Source organism: Leptodactylus fuscus, chromosome 5 (genome assembly GCF_031893055.1).
Source record: "Leptodactylus fuscus isolate aLepFus1 chromosome 5, aLepFus1.hap2, whole genome shotgun sequence".
NCBI lineage: Eukaryota > Metazoa > Chordata > Amphibia > Anura > Leptodactylidae > Leptodactylus > Leptodactylus fuscus.
The window spans coordinates 85,785,274-85,802,792 of record NC_134269.1 but is presented as its reverse complement, the minus strand read 5'-3'; the positions used below and the strand labels follow the sequence as shown (position 1 = coordinate 85,802,792).

Below are 17,519 nucleotides of genomic sequence, written 5' to 3'. Positions count from 1 at the left end.
GCCCGAGATACTGGACAGGAGATGGAAACCGGCAGTCAATATTCAAAGCTATTCACTTGAAAAGGTTTGCAAAGTGTCCGCCCGTGAGTGTCTCCGTGGCGAAACCTTTTTTTTTTTTTTTTTTAACCGCACACAAAGTTGGACATGCAGGATTTTGTGTCCAGTTAAGAAAAAACTTCCCGCCCGCGGAGACCAGAAGACGCTCACGGGCGGACACTGGCTGCCGGATTTCCGTCTCCTGTCAGGGTTTTCTTGGGCAGAAGACTGAAACCCACAAAGCGGAGACCGGGCGCAGATGTGAACCCATCCTCACCAGCCTCTTCCAGCAGAAGTCCCCACCGCACGTGACTGCTCAGGCCATGTGGTGTAAAGCATGTATGATAGTTTTTGGCGCACATTGTGCCCAAATTTTGGCATATTTTGATTAATAAATATGCCCCAATATATTTTCTCCAGGAAGGGAGGAAGATTGTATTGCAAACAAAACAAAGCTAAAACCATAGATAAAATGCTCCCCAAAAACCTTTACTATTTTTACCTGCTTTACCTCAAATAGTCCTATGAGATAAAACTATGTAATACATGGAAATTTTAAAAATATACATTTTTGTGCATAGTCTAGTTACGGATAAAAAGGATACTTGCTTACAATCTTTTCCTTGGTCATTAATTCCTGAAATATTAATCGTCAAAGGGTTAACATCACACATAAGAGTTAAATGACAGATTACATTTTGTATCTAAACTTACAGAATTTTAATGGACACAGCCAACAATCCTATAAGATGCCTATACATGATACGAAATAATAAGGCTACTGTATTCACCTAGCAATATAAAGTGCATATAAAGTGCATATTATTCTAGGATCTGAAATAATAATAATAGACCATTTCTAAGAAAATTGTCATTGGTGGTTTTTTAAACAGAGAACTAGTATATATGTGTAAAGTAGAGAACAACGACTTCCAGAAAAATTGGAAGGAGGGTAAAACCTTACACTATAATCAGTGGCTCCTTCTTGCAATTTTCAAGTACTCTACTTAGTTGGTGATTGCAAGTAATTATAGACATTTGTAAGCTAAAGATGGCTAAAATGTTCTAATGCCATGTATTTCTGTTAGACATTGGACTTTCTGCTGTGTTACTAGCTGAAAAGGCCAGTGCTTCCAGGCCCAGACTGGAAAGAGTGACAAAGATGTTTAAAGGAGTCTTCCATTTAGAAGGTTTTCTGTCTGAAGTTCTGGCCCCTCCAAACTTGTAATAGCACTATATAGAGTATAAGGAGACCAGGGTAAACATACCTGGATTCATGGCGCTCCAGGTTGCATGAATGTGAGAGCCAAGTTTTAATGCCCCTGCCACTGCGGCTGCGCCCCTTTCTTCATGTGTAGGGCCTTGTATTGTCCGAACTGTATGTTCTCTATTTTGTGTGATGGCTCTAGTGGTCTCCTGATTGTCTTCAGTGCAGTTAGCCCTGGGGACAATTGGCATAAGCCTCATGGGTTTTTTTTGCCTTCCCCTGGATCAACACTGTAGGGGATTGTAGGGTTATAGGTTGGACTTGATGGACTGATGTCTTCATCCAACCTCATCTACTATGTAACTACACTCACCGGCCACTTTATTAGGTACACCTGTCCAACTGCTCGTTAACACTTAATTTCTAATCAGCCAATCACATGGCGGCAACTCAGTGCATTTAGGCATGTAGACATGGTCAAGACAATCTCCTGCAGTTCAAACCGAGCATCAGTATGGGGAAGAAAGGTGATTTGAGTGCCTTTGAACGTGGCATGGTTGTTGATGCCAGAAGGGCTGGTCTGAGTATTTCAGAAACTGCTGATCTACTGGGATTTTCACGCACAACCATCTCTAGGGTTTACAGAGAATGGTCCGAAAAAGAAAAAACATCCAGTGAGCGGCAGTTCTGTGGGCGGAAATGCGTTGTTGATGCCAGAGGTCAGAGGAGAATGGCCAGACTGGTTCGAGCTGATAGAAAGGCAACAGTGACTCAAATAGCCACCCGTTACAACCAAGGTAGCCAGAAGAGCATCTCTGAATGCACAGTACGTCGAACTTTGAGGCAGATGGGCTACAGCAGCAGAAGACCACACCGGGTGCCACTCCTTTCAGCTAAGAACAGGAAACTGAGGCTACAATTTGCACAAGCTCATCGAAATTGGACAATTGAAGACTGGAAAAACGTTGCCTGGTCTGATGAGTCTCGATTTCTGCTGCGACATTCGGATGGTAGGGTCAGAATTTGGCGTCAACAACATGAAAGCATGGATCCATCCTGCCTTGTATCAACGGTTCAGGCTGGTGGTGGTGTCATGGTGTGGGGAATATTTTCTTGGCACTCTTTGGGCCCCTTGGTACCAATTGAGCATCGTTGCAACGCCAAAGCCTACCTGAGTATTGTTGCTGACCATGTCCATCCCTTTATGACCATAATGTACCCAACATCTGATGGCTACTTTCAGCAGGATAATGCGCCATGTCATAAAGCTGGAATCATCTCAGACTGGTTTCTTGAACATGACAATGAGTTCACTGTACTCCAATGGCCTCCACAGTCACCAGATCTCAATCCAATAGAGCATCTTTGGTAAATTTTTGAATGGCTCAGCTTAAGGGCCTCTAACTTAATTTTGAAGGGCTCACGTGAAGGGCCAGAAAAGTAATTTTTGGAGGTCTCACCACATCACACACACATAAACAATGACAGTTAAGGGTGGGGGCTTTTGGATTTCCCATTGCCTATGCCATCTGTGGTTGTCATGAGCAACTTGATTTAAAGGGGTGCATGTTAATGTTTCTTTAGCTTAAAATTTGTGTTTCTGTCCATACTAATGTAGAGGAAAGAAGGTTTCCAAGTATTTTTCCACTTTCATAGAGGTTCTATTGAGTGTGGAAAGTGTCTAGTTGATAGGCTGTGATAGTAGGGTGTGTTAGATGCCCCCAGGCATGCTTCCCCTGCTGTCTCAGTTACATTCCAGAGGTGTTGGCATCATTTGCTGAGGTGTCATTGTGGACTTGGTGACCCTCCTTAGTAAGATAGTGGTTTCCCCTGAAACGAGCCTTTTTCCCCCATAGACTATAATGGGATTCGAAATTCGGTCGAATAGTCGAGTATTGAGGGTCTACTCGAAACGAATATCGAATATTTCACTACACACTCATCTCTATTTATTATTAGAGATGAGCGAACAGTGTTCTATCGAACACATGTTCGATCGGATATCAGGGTGTTCGCCATGTTCGAATCGAATCGAACACCGCGTGGTAAAGTGCGCCAAAATTCGATTCCCCTCCCACCTTCCCTGGCGCCTTTTTTGCACCAATAACAGCGCAGGGGAGGTGGGACAGGAACTACGACACCGGGGGCATTGAAAAAAATTGGAAAAAGTCATTGGCTGCCGAAATCAGGTGACCTCCATTTTAGACGAATAGTGGATTTCAAATCCGGGTCATATGAGAATGTGAACTTTGTGACTAAGAGACAGGGATAGCTGTACAGGCAGGGATAGCTAGGGATAACCTTTATTTAGGGGGGAATGTTATTAAAAATAACTTTTTGGGGCTCTATCGGGTGTGTAATTGTGATTTTTGTGAGATAAACTTTTTCCCATAGGGATGCATTGGCCAGAGCCGAGGGTGCATCAGAGCCGAGGGTGCACTTGAACCCTTGTGCACACTCTGCTTCATCAAGCTAATAGAATGCATTGGCCAGCGCTGATTGGCCAATGTATTCTATTAGCCTGATGAAGTAGAGCTGAATGTGTGTGCTAAGCACACACATTCAGCTCTACTTCATCGGGCTAATAGAATGCATTGGCCAGCGCTGATTGGCCAGAGTACGGAACTCGACCAATCAGCGCTGGCTCTGCTGGAGGAGGCGGAGTCTAAGATCGCTCCACACCAGTCTCCATTCAGGTCCGACCTTAGACTCCGCCTCCTCCAGCAGAGCCAGCGCTGATTGGCCGAATTCCGTACTCTGGCCAATCAGCACTGGCTAATGCATTGTATTGGCGTGATGAAGCAGTGCTGAATGTGTGTGCTTAGCACACACATTCAGCTCTACTTCATCGGGCTAATAGAATGCATTGGCCAGCGCTGATTGGCCGAATTCCGTACTCTGGCCAATCAGCACTGGCTAATGCATTGTATTGGCGTGATGAAGCAGTGCTGAATGAGTGTGCTTAGCACACACATTCAGCTCTACTTCATCGGGCTAATAGAATGCATTGGCCAATCAGCGCTGGCCAATGCATTCTATTAGCGTGAACTGAGTTTGCACAGGGGTTCTAGTGCACCCTCGGCTCTGCTACATCAGATTGCTACATCTGATGTAGCAGTGCCGAGTGTGCATCAGATGTGTAGTTGAGCAAAACTGACTCAGCACTACTAAGTCTCTGCATTCGCATAGGAATGCATTGGCCAGCCTTCGGCCAATCAGCGCTGGCTCTGCCGGAGGAGGCGGAGTCTAAGGTCGGACCTGAATGGAGACTGGTGTGGAGCGATCTTAGACTCCGCCTCCTCCAGCAGAGCCAGCGCTGATTGGCCGAATTCCGTACTCTGGCCAATCAGCACTGGCTAATGCATTGTATTGGCGTGATGAAGCAGTGCTGAATGTGTGTGCTTAGCACACACATTCAGCTCTACTTCATCGGGCTAATAGAATGCATTGGCCAGTGCTGATTGGCCAGAGTACGGAATTCGGCCAATCAGCGCTGGCCAATGCATTCTATTAGCCCGATGAAGCAGTGCTGAATGTGTGTGCTTAGCACACACATTCAGCTCTACTTCATCGGGCTAATAGAATGCATTGGCCAGCGCTGATTGGCCGAATTCCGTACTCTGGCCAATCAGCACTGGCTAATGCATTGTATTGGCATGATGAAGCAGTGCTGAATGTGTGTGCTTAGCACACACATTCAGCTCTACTTCATCGGGCTAATAGAATGCATTGGCCAGCGCTGATTGGCCAGAGTACGGAATTCGGCCAATCAGCGCTGGCTCTGCTGGAGGAGGCGGAGTCTAAGGTCGGACCTGAATGGAGACTGGTGTGGAGCGATCTTAGACTCCGCCTCCTCCAGCAGAGCCAGCGCTGATTGGTCGAGTTCCGTACTCTGGCCAATCAGCACTGGCCAATGCATTTCTATGGGGAAAAGTTAGCTTGCGAAAATCGCAAACTGACAGGGATTTCCATGAAATAAAGTGACTTTTATGCCCCCAGACATGCTTCCCCTGCTGTCCCAGTGTCATTCCAGGGTGTTGGTATCATTTCCTGGGGTGTCATAGTGGACTTGGTGACCCTCCAGACACGAATTTGGGTTTCCCCCTTAACGAGTTTATGTTCCCCATAGACTATAATGGGGTTCGAAACCCATTCGAACACTCGAACAGTGAGCAGCTGTTCGAATCGAATTTCGAACCTCGAACATTTTAGTGTTCGCTCATCTCTATTTATTATTCCTTATTATTATGCTTCATTATGTTTATACAAGCAAAATATAATAAAGCCTTTATTTGACTTTATGATTAATCATAGCCTTCTTTGGTAGAGTTTGTCCTCGCTTTATCATCCTCACTTTACCATTATTAATTTGATGACATGCCTTTTTAGTTTGGAGCCATTGTGGCAGTCAGCTGATAACCAGCCAGATGTTGTGGCACATGCATGGAAAATATAGTGTAATACGGCATGGTGACCATCAGATGTATATATCTGTATAGTTTCAGTCCACCAGAATGGAAATTATTCCTTTTAAGATGAGCAGTTGGCACTATCACAAACCTGTTATTTTTTAATAATAGGATTGAAATGATTCTTTTTCAAAGGTTTCTTGTGAAATTCCATCCCTATAAAAGAGACCAGGTGATTGGTGGTCTTTAGTAATGTACCATAATGTAAAGGGTTTTTCCAGGTTTTTAAGATTATAGCCTATAATAATTGAATATGTGAATAACCATGAAGTTTGCCTTGCAGTTTCGTTCAGACTGCACACATCCTAACCTGAGCTGCTCTTATTGTACTCTGGAGTCATTTCTAGAATGTTCTTTTTTTTTTTTTTCCATTTTATTAGCGTAGGGGCCACTCTGGGACGTGTTACTGTCTGGAGGAGCTACTGTGGGGTATTATGCTATGTAGAGGACTGCTATGGGACATTATACTGTGTTGGAGCTACTAAAGGACATTATACTATGTGTGGGGACCACTATGGGACATTATACTGTGTAGAAGGCTGTTATGGGATGCTAATCTGTTACAGGGATCTTTGCTGTGAATAGAGAAGAGGGGCACAGTCTGAATAGTCTGGGGTCCATGGTTCCATTAATCCACCCCCAGTTGTAATTGATGTTGCAGCTTAGCCCCATTCTCTTGAATGGAACTGGGATGCAGACCAGCTATGTGACCAGTAAAGATGTCACATGGTGCCACTGTTGCTTCAGATGTTCCCAGATGTTAGACCTTGCTGATCTTCAATTGATAAGTTAAGAAAGGAATCATGAATTTTATAAGCTCTGTAAACCGCTTAAAGTCACTCACTCAACTAACTTACATTAGATAAAGGTTTAGTGACAGCTGGAGAAATCACTGATCCTGAAGTTTAATGCAGGTTTCATTCTATTCCCTGATTCTCAAAGGTTGGCAATGCAATTTCAGTATATGTAAAAGGTATTTTATGTATTTCTAAATTTTGTTACTATACACTGGATTGTGTCCCTTAAGGGACCACAGCTTGCAATATACATCTCCTCCACTTAACATTTAGCTGGCTAATACATTTAACTTTCAGTGTTATAAACATGGTGAGAAACCAGCAAACAACACACAAAATACATGAGTAAGAAGGTCAAAAAGTCTCTTGACGGAAAGAATAATAATGGGGTCTCGGAAGGAAATTCACACTTCCTTGCACTGCTTGTCTGGCACATAGTACAGCTATAGATTGGTGGCCAGAAAACCAAGTTGCAAGGAAAACGGTGCAGTCATTCAATGCGCCACAATGAATGGGCCTTTTATGAGTTTTGCTGAAGAGGAACTAGCATGAGTGGGTAGCAAGAGGGAAATAATAACAGGTTTTACTGTAGTTTCTAAATGCCACCTTCTCAGAAGAAGCACCTGGCCACAGCAAAAAGCAAATTGTTAGCCGGTGAATAGAACTCTAAAAAAAACAAGTCAATTTAGTGTACCGGTAGATTGCCCAGCTGCTTGAGGTCTAATAGGGATGTTAATGTATACTACTGAAAGTAAGGTCACGCATCTCCTCTGAATGCTATTTGGAGCTCATATATATACAATAAAATATAAATTACTCTTTAATTCCATATAATGTAATTAAAACTAATAAGAGCATTTTACATGTATGAGGTGTAAGCATGGTATAAACAGGCTATATTTTAAGATGGCAAAACTACCAACAACCATGTTTTTGACTTCTGAGAAATACTAAGCTTCAGATTGGTTGCGAAAAAGCATGCTAGGTAGGATGGGTATGAAACGGCTGGATTAATGGCTATGGAGTACAGATGGAGTAATGAGTTTTACAACCACTTTAAAGCAGACCTGGTACTTGTTTGAATTTCTTATTTTATGAAATATTTATTTAATACTTAAATTACTTTCCTTAAAGCTCAATGTTGTGCCATTCCTCCTAGAAATGTATAATAAATTGATTGTGGGATCTTTCATAGCCTGGCACTAACAATACTCCTTGGACAATGCCAGACTGCATAACAACATAAACTCATAAACAGGATTCTTTCCTCCATCGGTTACACATTATGGACACCAGACAGACCCCAATATAATCAATAGGGTCAGCCAGACTCTATGTGTAACCGCTATTTTAGTGGTCCACCTCTGTGTTGTTCTGGTCTTCCTCCTTGAAAAGGATCACGGAGAAGCAGCACTAGTATGAACCTACTGTAAGAGGTAACATCCAGTTGTCAATTTATTCATACATTTCTAACAGAGGAACGCGGTTTTAAGAAAAGAGGATGCAAAATGGCTATGTTATAGGGAATATAACTATTTACTAAAACTAACATGTCAGAGGTTATGGCAGGTCTTCTTTAACTGCACTGGACAAGCTGCCTCATAAGCACTGTATACCCCACTGGCAACTTATTCCAAGTAGTGACACCTACTATGCTGCTGGAATTTACATCACTTCCATAGTTCCACCTTCAGGACAGACCAGATGCAAGCATATGGAAGCTTATAGATGTATCTTCTACAAGTCTAGCATTAGAGGGTCTGTGGCAGTCACTTATGTGGGTCAATGGACTTTCAACTTTGGATTGTCCCGAAGAAACTGTGGCTGCCTTGGTTATGATGAAGTTGCAAAGTGCACCGTGTGCATCCCACTCTAAATTTTCACTACATTGACTAGTGATGAAGTTATGCCATTAGCAGTGAAAACATATTGACCTCAAGATATTTCTCCAGAATAGCTGCCTGCCAAACTCTCATCATTTTGGCATCATTGTCAAGCATTCCTCTGATTTGTAAAGTGCTACAGAATATGTTGGTGCTATATAAATAAAGATAATAATAAAAATAGTTATTATTATTATTTCATGTCCTTATCTCTGCTAGACGACTTTGCATTACTAGAAAACTTGGGAAAGAAGCACCCATACTTTCTGGAACTGCTTGCACCTACAACCCAGAGTCAATAGGACACACATCTTATGGAGCCACATAATGTTTTTTCTTCTGCTTGATGTGCTTGTACAAGGTGCTGATGACTAAGTCTGAGTGACTCCATGTGAATTACTGTTAGTTGCCAGGCTGCATCTGTTCTTGCTATTTGAAACAATGACAAGTACAAGTGCAGCCTGGCAATAGGTAATCTTCATATGTTTACTGTGGCTTCGGAGGATCAGCTCATAGACATTGTTTGTATCTCAGCCAAACCTGCCAATTTCAGCAGGTTTGGCCAACCATCTAATGTGAATGGGGTGCTCCATACTCTCTTGTGTTGAAGTGGCAGGATAGATAAGGATCTAAAAGCAGGATTTCAACAGCTTGATCTTTAATTCATGGGGTATAAACTGCTGACACGTGTTTTCCCTTTCCCATTAAGCTCATACACACTGCTCAGTCGAGCCAAGCATGCATGTGTATAGGATATGTAATGTAATGTGTAAGACAGGAGCGATAACTGTCTATTGAATGGGCATTGGTCAACAGCTACTGTATCTTGTGTATGTCAAACTTTGTTTTTCTGATCATGTAAAATTCAAGATATCTATGTAAATCAGTATTGGGATAGGAATAGAAGCTTTGAATAAACTGAATATTCAGATTACAAATTACTGCACTAAAGGAATTTACAGTATTACTATGATATATCACTACTCAGGTAAAGGAACCAAAGAAAGTTTTTCTATTTGAGTTCAAGATTATAAATATGTAAATTAACAAATAATTATCTTTAGAATTGTAATAAATATGTGCATTGTATAATTTATAATGTTTATCTTAATATTCTTCTCTTTTAGAATGTCACAGAACATGTGCAAAATGTTCTGGTCCACAGCCAACAGACTGTACACAGTGCCAGAGCCAACTAACACTGGACCAGGAGAGTGAAATGTGCGGGGTACAAGGGGATGCAAAATGTCCTCCAAAGACATTCCTAGAAGAGGATTTATTCACATGTAGCTCTTGTGATCAGACATGTCAATCATGTGATGGTCCCTCTGTGGAAAACTGTCTAACCTGCTCTGTACCTTTCTACCGATATAGTAAGTACCAGTCAGGGGTATAGCAGCAGCAGTTGGACCCTGGACGCTAAGGGGGGCCCCAAAGGTCTTTCATACAACATAAAACTTACTATTATTGTAAATGGTACAACGTAGATGGGGTCCATTACAGGTTTGCATTGGGGCCCAGGAGGTTCAAGTAACACTTCTGGTACCAGTATTTTAGTAAATAGCACTTAGAGCATCTCCACTGCCTCTTAATCACACTGATGTTGTAATGACTACACATAGATCAAGTATGTGCATTCAAGTGTCAGGCACAACCAAACAGAACACTTTGTAACATTCCAGGATAGAAGTACATTACCATAGTGGGGTACATCTATCATACACATACAAATAAATACACATTAAATATCTAGTACAGATTCTTAGTACAAGAAGTCATCAAAATCCACAGTTAGGATTTCTCCCTCATCCTTACGTTACTCTGACACTATTAAAGAATGAGATTACTTTTGAACCTAAAGTTATAGGAGATGTCAGCTGAAGGTGCTTTGCTGTCCCTTGAAGAAGTGATGCAAGGAGTATGGCAGATAATGGGTATTTAAAGAGGACCTTTCATCAGATTGGGCACAGGCAGTTCCATATACTGCTGGAAAGCCGACAGTGCGCTGAATTCAGCGCACTATCGGCTTTCCCGATCTGTGCCCCGGGTAAAACGCTATCGGTCCCGGTACCGTAGCACTTTACAGTCAGCAGGACGTTTCTGACATTCTGTCAGGAATGTCCTTCTCTACAGTAGCGCCTATCGCGCTGTACAGTGTGAGCAGGGAGGAACGCCTCCTCCCCTCCTGATAATGCTCGTCTATGGATGAGCACTGTGAGCAGAGGGAGGGGGCGTTCCTCCACGCTCACACAGTACAGCGCGATACTGTGTGAGTCCTTCTGACTGTAAAGCGCTATGGTACCGGGACCGGGGCACAGATTGGGAAAGCCAATAGTGCGCTGAATTCAGCGCACTGTCGGCTTTCCAGCAGTATATGGAACTGCCTGTGCCCAATCTGATGAAAGGTCCTCTATAAGCATGGCAGCTGCTCAGGAGCTGAGCAGCTGCCATAGCCACAAGGTTTCTGGTGTATTAAAGGACATCACTGATCGTGGACATTAACCCCCCTGACTGAGGCACCAATTTCCCCCTGCTGCACGGGCGCTGCTATTGTAGAGGTGGATTGCTATCTTATTTGCAGCCTGTAATACAAGTGCCACAAATTTTACACTGCATTTTATTAGTTATCAGATCTCCTGGGGTTCAAGACCTCCTAGGGTATAAAAATTACATTAAAAAAATAGAAAAGAAATAATTCAAATCACTGCTCCCCCCTTTCCATATAACACGTATAAAAGTACTTACACATTAAGTATCCCTGTGTCTAAATATGCCACAGAACGGTCACAGGGATACCTACAAACGTATAAAAATATTCCCTCCAGGCATATCAATCCTATTACACACTTTTATGTCATTGGCAAACAGACAAACTCTACCTACCAAACCTTCTTCTTTGACACCTACAAAAATATTAAAAAGAATAGCCAGCAATGACAGTTGTATGCACACCTCCAGGATGACATGTGATTTGTCAGCTTGTAGCAGAACATTTGGATGACGATACAGCTTAAGATACAACTGGCTGTGTGTCAGGCTTTGTAAATGATTTTTCAGTCTCAGATGAGTATGTTCACAAGGCAGAATTTGACACATCCTCAAATGCAGCGCCAAATTTCACCCTGAATCTACTTCCCACTGTGTTCAATGGGAGGCAGAGATCGGAGCATACTGCTCAAGCTTGCTGCAGATTCTGCCGCGCCAGATACTTTGCTGATCCATCTGATCCTATTCAGCAAATGAAAGATATGGCAGAAAGCCAGAGGGGCACCAAATGGAGAGGAATTTGAGGTGGAAGTCTGCTTTAAATTTGTATTTCTGCCTTGTGAATGGCTTTAATGTAAATGCCTGAGTATTTCCTTGGATATTTAAGAGTTCCTGTTATCTCACTAAAGCTGTGAGAGCAAATATTTTTTATATAACTATTGTTATATAGATAAATCCAGCAAATAGAGGAAACATTGTGCAGTGTGGAGATGGCAAAGAGGAATGTCAGCTGCTAAAACCCCAAATCATTCACACAAGAGCGCTACCTACTGGCTGCAGTTTATATTAACAGCAGATAAGTCTACAAATATGATATTCAAATGAAGTGTATGATGTGCAGAGTCTGAATATTCAGCAAGGTAATAAGAGCACTGCATTGACGTCCAGACCCATATTCTAAAGAAATTAGAGATATAGGATTTCATAACTAATCTAATGACTATTCTTTAGTTCATTGGATTGTTATTTATTAGAGATGAGCGAACACTAAAATGTTCAAGGTTCGAAATTCGATTCGAACAGCTGCTCACTGTTCGAGTGTTCGAATGGGTTTCGAACCCCATTATAGTCTATGGGGAACATAAACTCGTTAAGGGGGAAACCCAAATTCGTGTCTGGAGGGTCACCAAGTCCACTATGACACCCCAGGAAATGATACCAACACCCTGGAATGACACTGGGACAGCAGGGGAAGCATGTCTGGGGGCATAAAAGTCACTTTATTTCATGGAAATCCCTGTCAGTTTGCGATTTCCGCAAGCTAACTTTTCCCCATAGAAATGCATTGGCCAGTGCTGATTGGCCAGAGTGCAGAACTCGACCAATCAGCGCTGGCTCTGCTGGAGGAGGCGGAGTCTAAGATCGCTCCACACCAGTCTCCATTCAGGTCCGACCTTAGACTCCGCCTCCTCCAGCAGAGCCAGCGCTGATTGGCCGAATTCCGTACTCTGGTCAATCAGCGCTGGCCAATGCATTCTATTAGCCCGATGAAGTAGAGCTGAATGTGTGTGCTAAGCACACACATTCAGCACTGCTTCATCGGGCTAATAGAATGCATTGGCCAGCGCTGATTGGCCGAATTCCGTACTCTGGCCAATCAGCACTGGCCAATGCATTCTATTAGCCCGATGAAGTAGTGCTGAATGTGTGTGCTAAGCACACACATTCAGCACTGCTTTATCACGCCAATACAATGCATTAGCCAGTGCTGATTGGCCAGAGTACGGAATTCGGCCAATCAGCGCTGGCTCTGCTGGAGGAGGCGGAGTCTAAGATCGCTCCACACCAGTCTCCATTCAGGTCCGACCTTAGACTCCGCCTCCTCCGGCAGAGCCAGCGCTGATTGGCCGAAGGCTGGCCAATGCATTCCTATGCGAATGCAGAGACTTAGTAGTGCTGAGTCAGTTTTGCTCAACTACACATCTGATGCACACTCGGCACTGCTACATCAGATGTAGCAGAGCCGAGGGTGCACTAGAACCCCTGTGCAAACTCAGTTCACGCTAATAGAATGCATTGGCCAGCGCTGATTGGCCAATGCATTCTATTAGCCCGATGAAGTAGAGCTGAATGTGTGTGCTAAGCACACTCATTCAGCACTGCTTCATCACGCCAATACAATGCATTAGCCAGTGCTGATTGGCCAGAGTACGGAATTCGGCCAATCAGCGCTGGCCAATGCATTCTATTAGCCCGATGAAGTAGAGCTGAATGTGTGTGCTAAGCACACACATTCAGCACTGCTTCATCACGCCAATACAATGCATTAGCCAGTGCTGATTGGCCAGAGTACGGAATTCGGCCAATCAGCGCTGGCTCTGCTGGAGGAGGCGGAGTCTAAGGTCGGACCTGAATGGAGACTGGTGTGGAGCGATCTTAGACTCCGCCTCCTCCAGCAGAGCCAGCGCTGATTGGCCGAATTCCGTACTCTGGCCAATCAGCGCTGGCCAATGCATTCTATTAGCCCGATGAAGTAGAGCTGAATGTGTGTGCTAAGCACACACATTCAGCACTGCTTCATCGGGCTAATAGAATGCATTGGCCAGCGCTGATTGGCCGAATTCCGTACTCTGGCCAATCAGCGCTGGCCAATGCATTCTATTAGCCCGATGAAGTAGAGCTGAATGTGTGTGCTAAGCACACACATTCAGCACTGCTTCATCACGCCAATACAATGCATTAGCCAGTGCTGATTGGCCAGAGTACGGAATTCGGCCAATCAGCGCTGGCTCTGCTGGAGGAGGTGGAGTCTAAGATCGCTCCACACCAGTCTCCATTCAGCTCCGACCTTAGACTCCGCCTCCTCCAGCAGAGCCAGCGCTGATTGGCCGAATTCCGTACTCTGGCCAATCAGCACTGGCTAATGCATTGTATTGGCGTGATGAAGCAGTGCTGAATGAGTGTGCTTAGCACACACATTCAGCTCTACTTCATCAGGCTAATAGAATACATTGGCCAATCAGCGCTGGCCAATGCATTCTATTAGCTTGATGAAGCAGAGTGTGCACAAGGGTTCAAGCGCACCCTCGGCTCTGATGTAGCAGAGCTGAGGGTGCACAAGGGTTCAAGTGCCAGCGCTGATTGGCCGAATTCCGTACTCTGGCCAATCAGCACTGGCTAATGCATTGTATTGGCGTGATGAAGCAGTGCTGAATGAGTGTGCTTAGCACACACATTCAGCTCTACTTCATCGGGCTAATAGAATGCATTGGCCAATCAGCGCTGGCCAATGCATTCTATTAGCCCGATGAAGTAGAGCTGAATGTGTGTGCTAAGCACACACATTCAGCACTGCTTCATCACGCCAATACAATGCATTAGCCAGTGCTGATTGGCCAGAGTACGGAATTCGGCCAATCAGCGCTGGCTCTGCTGGAGGAGGCGGAGTCTAAGGTCGGACCTGAATGGAGACTGGTGTGGAGCGATCTTAGACTCCGCCTCCTCCAGCAGAGCCAGCGCTGATTGGCCGAATTCCGTACTCTGGCCAATCAGCGCTGGCCAATGCATTCTATTAGCCCGATGAAGTAGAGCTGAATGTGTGTGCTAAGCACACACATTCAGCACTGCTTCATCGGGCTAATAGAATGCATTGGCCAGCGCTGATTGGCCGAATTCCGTACTCTGGCCAATCAGCGCTGGCCAATGCATTCTATTAGCCCGATGAAGTAGAGCTGAATGTGTGTGCTAAGCACACACATTCAGCACTGCTTCATCACGCCAATACAATGCATTAGCCAGTGCTGATTGGCCAGAGTACGGAATTCGGCCAATCAGCGCTGGCTCTGCTGGAGGAGGTGGAGTCTAAGATTGCTCCACACCAGTCTCCATTCAGGTCCGACCTTAGACTCCGCCTCCTCCAGCAGAGCCAGCGCTGATTGGCCGAATTCCGTACTCTGGCCAATCAGCACTGGCTAATGCATTGTATTGGCGTGATGAAGCAGTGCTGAATGAGTGTGCTTAGCACACACATTCAGCTCTACTTCATCAGGCTAATAGAATACATTGGCCAATCAGCGCTGGCCAATGCATTCTATTAGCTTGATGAAGCAGAGTGTGCACAAGGGTTCAAGCGCACCCTCGGCTCTGATGTAGCAGAGCTGAGGGTGCACAAGGGTTCAAGTGCACCCTCGGCTCTCATACATCAGAGCCGAGGGTGCGCTTGAACCCTTGTGCAGCCTCGGCTCTGCTACATCAGAGCCGAGGGTGCGCTTGAACCCTTGTGCACACTCTGCTTCATCAAGCTAATAGAATGCATTGGCCAGCGCTGATTGGCCAGAGTACGGAATTCGGCCAATCAGCGCTGGCCAATGCATCCCTATGGGAAAAAGTTTATCTCACAAAAATCACAATTACACACCCGATAGAGCCCCAAAAAGTTATTTTTAATAACATTCCCCCCTAAATAAAGGTTATCCCTAGCTATCCCTGCCTGTACAGCTATCCCTGTCTCTTAGTCACAAAGTTCACATTCTCATATGACCCGGATTTGAAATCCACTATTCGTCTAAAATGGAGGTCACCTGATTTCGGCAGCCAATGACTTTTTCCAATTTTTTTCAATGCCCCCGGTGTCGTAGTTCCTGTCCCACCTCCCCTGCGCTGTTATTGGTGCAAAAAAGGCGCCAGGGAAGGTGGGAGGGGAATCGAATTTTGGCGCACTTTACCACGCGGTGTTCGATTCGATTCGAACATGGCGAACACCCTGATATCCGATCGAACATGTGTTCGATAGAACACTGTTCGCTCATCTCTATTATTTATTCAATATTGATTCATTTGTATTAATACTCATCTAATGTGAATTACTTTATAGATTTTATTTGCTTTATCACGATTACTTAGCGATAATGTTCACCAAGGTGTTTTTCACAGAAGACCTTTATGGAGTTACAGTATTTATATCTCACCAATCTGAGATGCTCATTGCTGCTCTAATAGGGAAATACTACATGTTGCATTACTTGTGTTTTCTTCAGCCTAGCTCAAAATCTCCTACATTTAAAGGATCACTAAACCCAGAATCCAAACAAATAAAAAATAATGAATGAATTCCTCATAGACTGCCTCACACACACCATATCCAGATTATTTTTGCTCTTTATTCTCTTATAGCATAATTAAGGAGCATAAAAAATATGTTAGATAAGCAATGCATACTTTCTCTATGGCAGCAGTCATGGTTTTTTTAGTCATATTTTACCTAATGTACTAGGTAATTCTGTAACAGGAACTGCTGAATAATAAATGAAGTTATATAATTTAAAATAAATCTCCTTTATCCAGAGCTTGTCAGATTCTGGGAAAGCAGGGCAGCATACCAGGTAATACAGTAATAGGGACTGCTAAACACACTAACTGTACCTAAACAAATTCCCTGCTTGCTCCCAAACTGTGCCAGAGTTTGCTTGATTTGCATTTCAGGGTTCTGGGAAAGCTGATGTTATGTTTGTCTCCAAAAAGAGTAAAAATAAATGTAGCTGAAAAATAAACTGGTTTATTTAGAAATGCTAAATAAAAATAAGAAGGCAAAATAACAGAAAACCTAAATAAAATAAGCAGGTGGATAATAGCAGGGGACGTTTCCCTATCACTCACCCTGACTAAGCCTGCTTAGTGCCAGAATTTGCCTCTGATGAGAGGACACCTCACAAGACCCTAAATAGAGACCCTGGAAGTTCACCCTAACAGATACACAGTGACACAGAACACACACACCAACAAATACCGCTACACAGACACTCTCACAGTAGGCCAGAAAGAAAACTGGAGTAGCTGATCAGAGGTAAATAACCAGCATTGGACTGGAGCAAGCCCCCAGCTTAAAGAGGACCTTTCACCATATCCGGGCACAGGCAGTTCTATATACTGCCAGAAAGCTGACAGTGCGCTGAATTCAGCGCACTGTTGGCTTTCCCGATCTGTGCCCGGTGTGAAGAGCTTACGGCCCGGTACCGTAGCTCTTCTATGGTCAGAAGGGCGTTTCTGACCATTAGCCAGAGACGTCCTTCTGCCTCGCGGCGCCAATCGCGCTGTGCTGTGGAGCCGGGAGGAACGCCCCCTTCCTCTGCTCACACAGCTTGTCCGTAGACTAGCATTATCAGGAGAGGGAGGGGGCGTTCCTCCCCGCTCCACAGCACAGCGCGATTGGCGCCACGAGGCAGAAGGACGTCTCTGGCTAATGGTCAGAAATGCCCTTCTGACTGTAAAGCGCTACGGTACCGGGACCGATAGCGCTTTACACCGGGCACGGATCGGGAAAGCCGACAGTGCGCTGAATTCAGCGCACTGTCAGCTTTCTGGCAGTATATAACACTGCATGTGCCCAGATATGGTGAAAGGTCCTCTTTAAATAGCACACCAG

At 44.3% G+C, this 17,519-nt stretch overlaps 1 protein-coding gene across 1 annotated transcript in view; it reads left to right on the top strand.

The window, feature by feature from the left end:
- Positions 1–17,519, top strand: part of LOC142203096 (proprotein convertase subtilisin/kexin type 5-like) — an 82,844-nt gene that overhangs the window by 40,099 nt on the left and 25,226 nt on the right. Inside the window, exon 11 of the mRNA XM_075273579.1 lies at positions 9,520–9,765. Coding sequence (XP_075129680.1) covers positions 9,520–9,765 — 246 coding nt within the window. The remainder of the gene's footprint in view (positions 1–9,519; positions 9,766–17,519) is intronic.